The sequence below is a fragment of the Argiope bruennichi genome, chromosome 6, assembly GCF_947563725.1.
Source record: "Argiope bruennichi chromosome 6, qqArgBrue1.1, whole genome shotgun sequence".
In the NCBI taxonomy this organism is placed as follows: Eukaryota; Metazoa; Arthropoda; class Arachnida; order Araneae; family Araneidae; genus Argiope; species Argiope bruennichi.
Window position 1 is genome coordinate 127,629,658 of NC_079156.1, and position 1,796 is coordinate 127,631,453.

Here is a 1,796-nt window from a genome sequence, read left to right on the forward strand (position 1 = left end):
ATCCCAAACTATAAATACTTAAATAAAATGCCAATAGATCAGAAAAACATATTTTCATAGTCAGTAATCAATTAAAAATTCATAGAATTGTATGTTTAAAATCTAGAAATAAGATTCGTCAAAATAGTAAAATTAAGACAATGACAATGTTTTAACTCAATGAAGAATTCGAAGTACTTTCATACTGGATAAAAAAAAACATTCATGTACTTTGCAAAATAATTTCATTCGTGCTTACTCCTGTAATGCTTTTTGCAGTTGCTGCTGTTAATGAACGACATTTCACAAGCTGGACATTTATAAGGCTTTACTCCAGTGTGCGTCCTAAAATGTGTATTAAGATAACCCTTATAAGCAAAACTTTTATTACAGATATCACACATAAAAGGCTTGCCACCTAAGTGTGTTCGATAATGGACGATGAGATTTTCATTCCGACTGCATTTTTTCCCGCATATACCGCATTCATAAGGCTTTTCGCCAGTGTGCATTCTGTAATGTTGGTCGAGATGTGATTTCCGAGAGAAGTCTTTCTCACATATATCACACACAAAGAGTTTGTTTCCAGTGTGTGTTTGATAATTAGTTTTTAGAGTATCTTTCCTACGGAAGGTCTTAGGAAATTTCTTTTTACGAGAACAGAATCCGGAAAATCCAGCCACAGCATTGTCATCTTCCTTTTTAGAGATTGGTTCTTCAACGCCGATAAACATTTTTTCTTTCTCACTGTGAGCCTTAGAATTCGTTCCAAGTGAAATATGTTCATCCATTACATTCCCTGACATAAGGATCATGCCATTGTCTAACTCCGTACTTCCAGGTGGGAGATCAGGCTGCAAAATCAGATTTGTACGTCCAGGAATTTTATTATCATGTGAACGATCTTGTCTGATAACGCATTCTACAGAATGCATAAAATTATTTTTATCGTTATTCAAGGTTTGCCATTTGCTGTTTTCAAGAAACGCTTTACTTTCTTCATCAGCTGTTTTATGGAAAAGATCTGATACTGGTTGTTTTTGTATGTCAACACTACCTGATCCAGAGACAATTAGGATTTTTTCATCAGTTTCACGATGGTCGTTTTCAGGTCTGTAACTGGATTCAACACTTTCTGAAGAAGTAATGCACGTTGCATTTTCATTAGTTTGAACGTCAATCACCTGAGCATTCGAAATGGGATTAAAATAGTATGAATTGTCGGAAGAATTCCTTGGTTGCTCATTACTGGAATTCTCTGGAAAAGTGTTACTTCTGCTTTCTTTTGAATAAAGATTTTTATCTTTTTCATTATTTTGTAAAGGAGACAAATTCAAGAATTTAGATTTTTTACTTTCGTTTTCTCGGGCATCTCGACTTAAACAGCGGGAAATGTCATTTGAATTTTCCATAGGTTTGTCTTTTACTTCATGAAAGTTTTCATCCGATTCTACTGGCAGTTGTGGCAGATACGTTGACTCAAATTTATTGTGAATGAAGCAAGGGTGCTTCTCACTGTGTGTCATTGTATTGCCGCAACGTTTGCAATGGTATTGATCCATTATTTTCAATCTAGATGAAATCCTGTCTGATCAAAGATTTTAAATAAATTTTTATTGAAGAGAAGAACTCTCTTCACTTCTTGAATTGATTCTTTCTTAAATAACATGCTAGAGCACCTTTTCATAAATTGAAACAATAGAGAATTTTATTGAAGAATGCGAGACCTGATATTTAAAATCAGTCTTCGCTTTATGTAATTATCTGTGATATCTTTTGATTTATCTTACTCTTCAAACCAATTTAATTAGAATAAA

At 33.5% G+C, this 1,796-nt stretch overlaps 1 protein-coding gene across 1 annotated transcript; it reads right to left on the reverse strand.

The window, feature by feature from the left end:
* Window positions 1–224: 224 nt before the first annotated feature.
* LOC129972036 (zinc finger protein 287-like) lies at window positions 225–1,505 on the reverse strand. Its single transcript, XM_056086016.1, has 2 exons — window positions 1,334–1,505; window positions 225–1,237 (listed from the first exon to the last, which is right to left on the reverse strand). Exons 1-2 carry the CDS (start codon window positions 1,503–1,505, stop codon window positions 225–227), a joined length of 1,185 nt encoding a protein of 394 aa, XP_055941991.1.
* Between the last annotated feature and the right edge of the window lie 291 nt (window positions 1,506–1,796).

Coding starts and splice junctions, on each gene's coding strand:
- LOC129972036 (XM_056086016.1), bottom strand. CDS start 1,505: ATGACACACAGTGAGAAGCACCCTTGCTTCATTCACAATAAATTTGAG. Junction 1,238..1,333: donor AGATGCCCGAGAAAACGAAA/GTAAAAAATCTA, acceptor ACACTTTTCCAG/AGAATTCCAGTAATGAGCAA.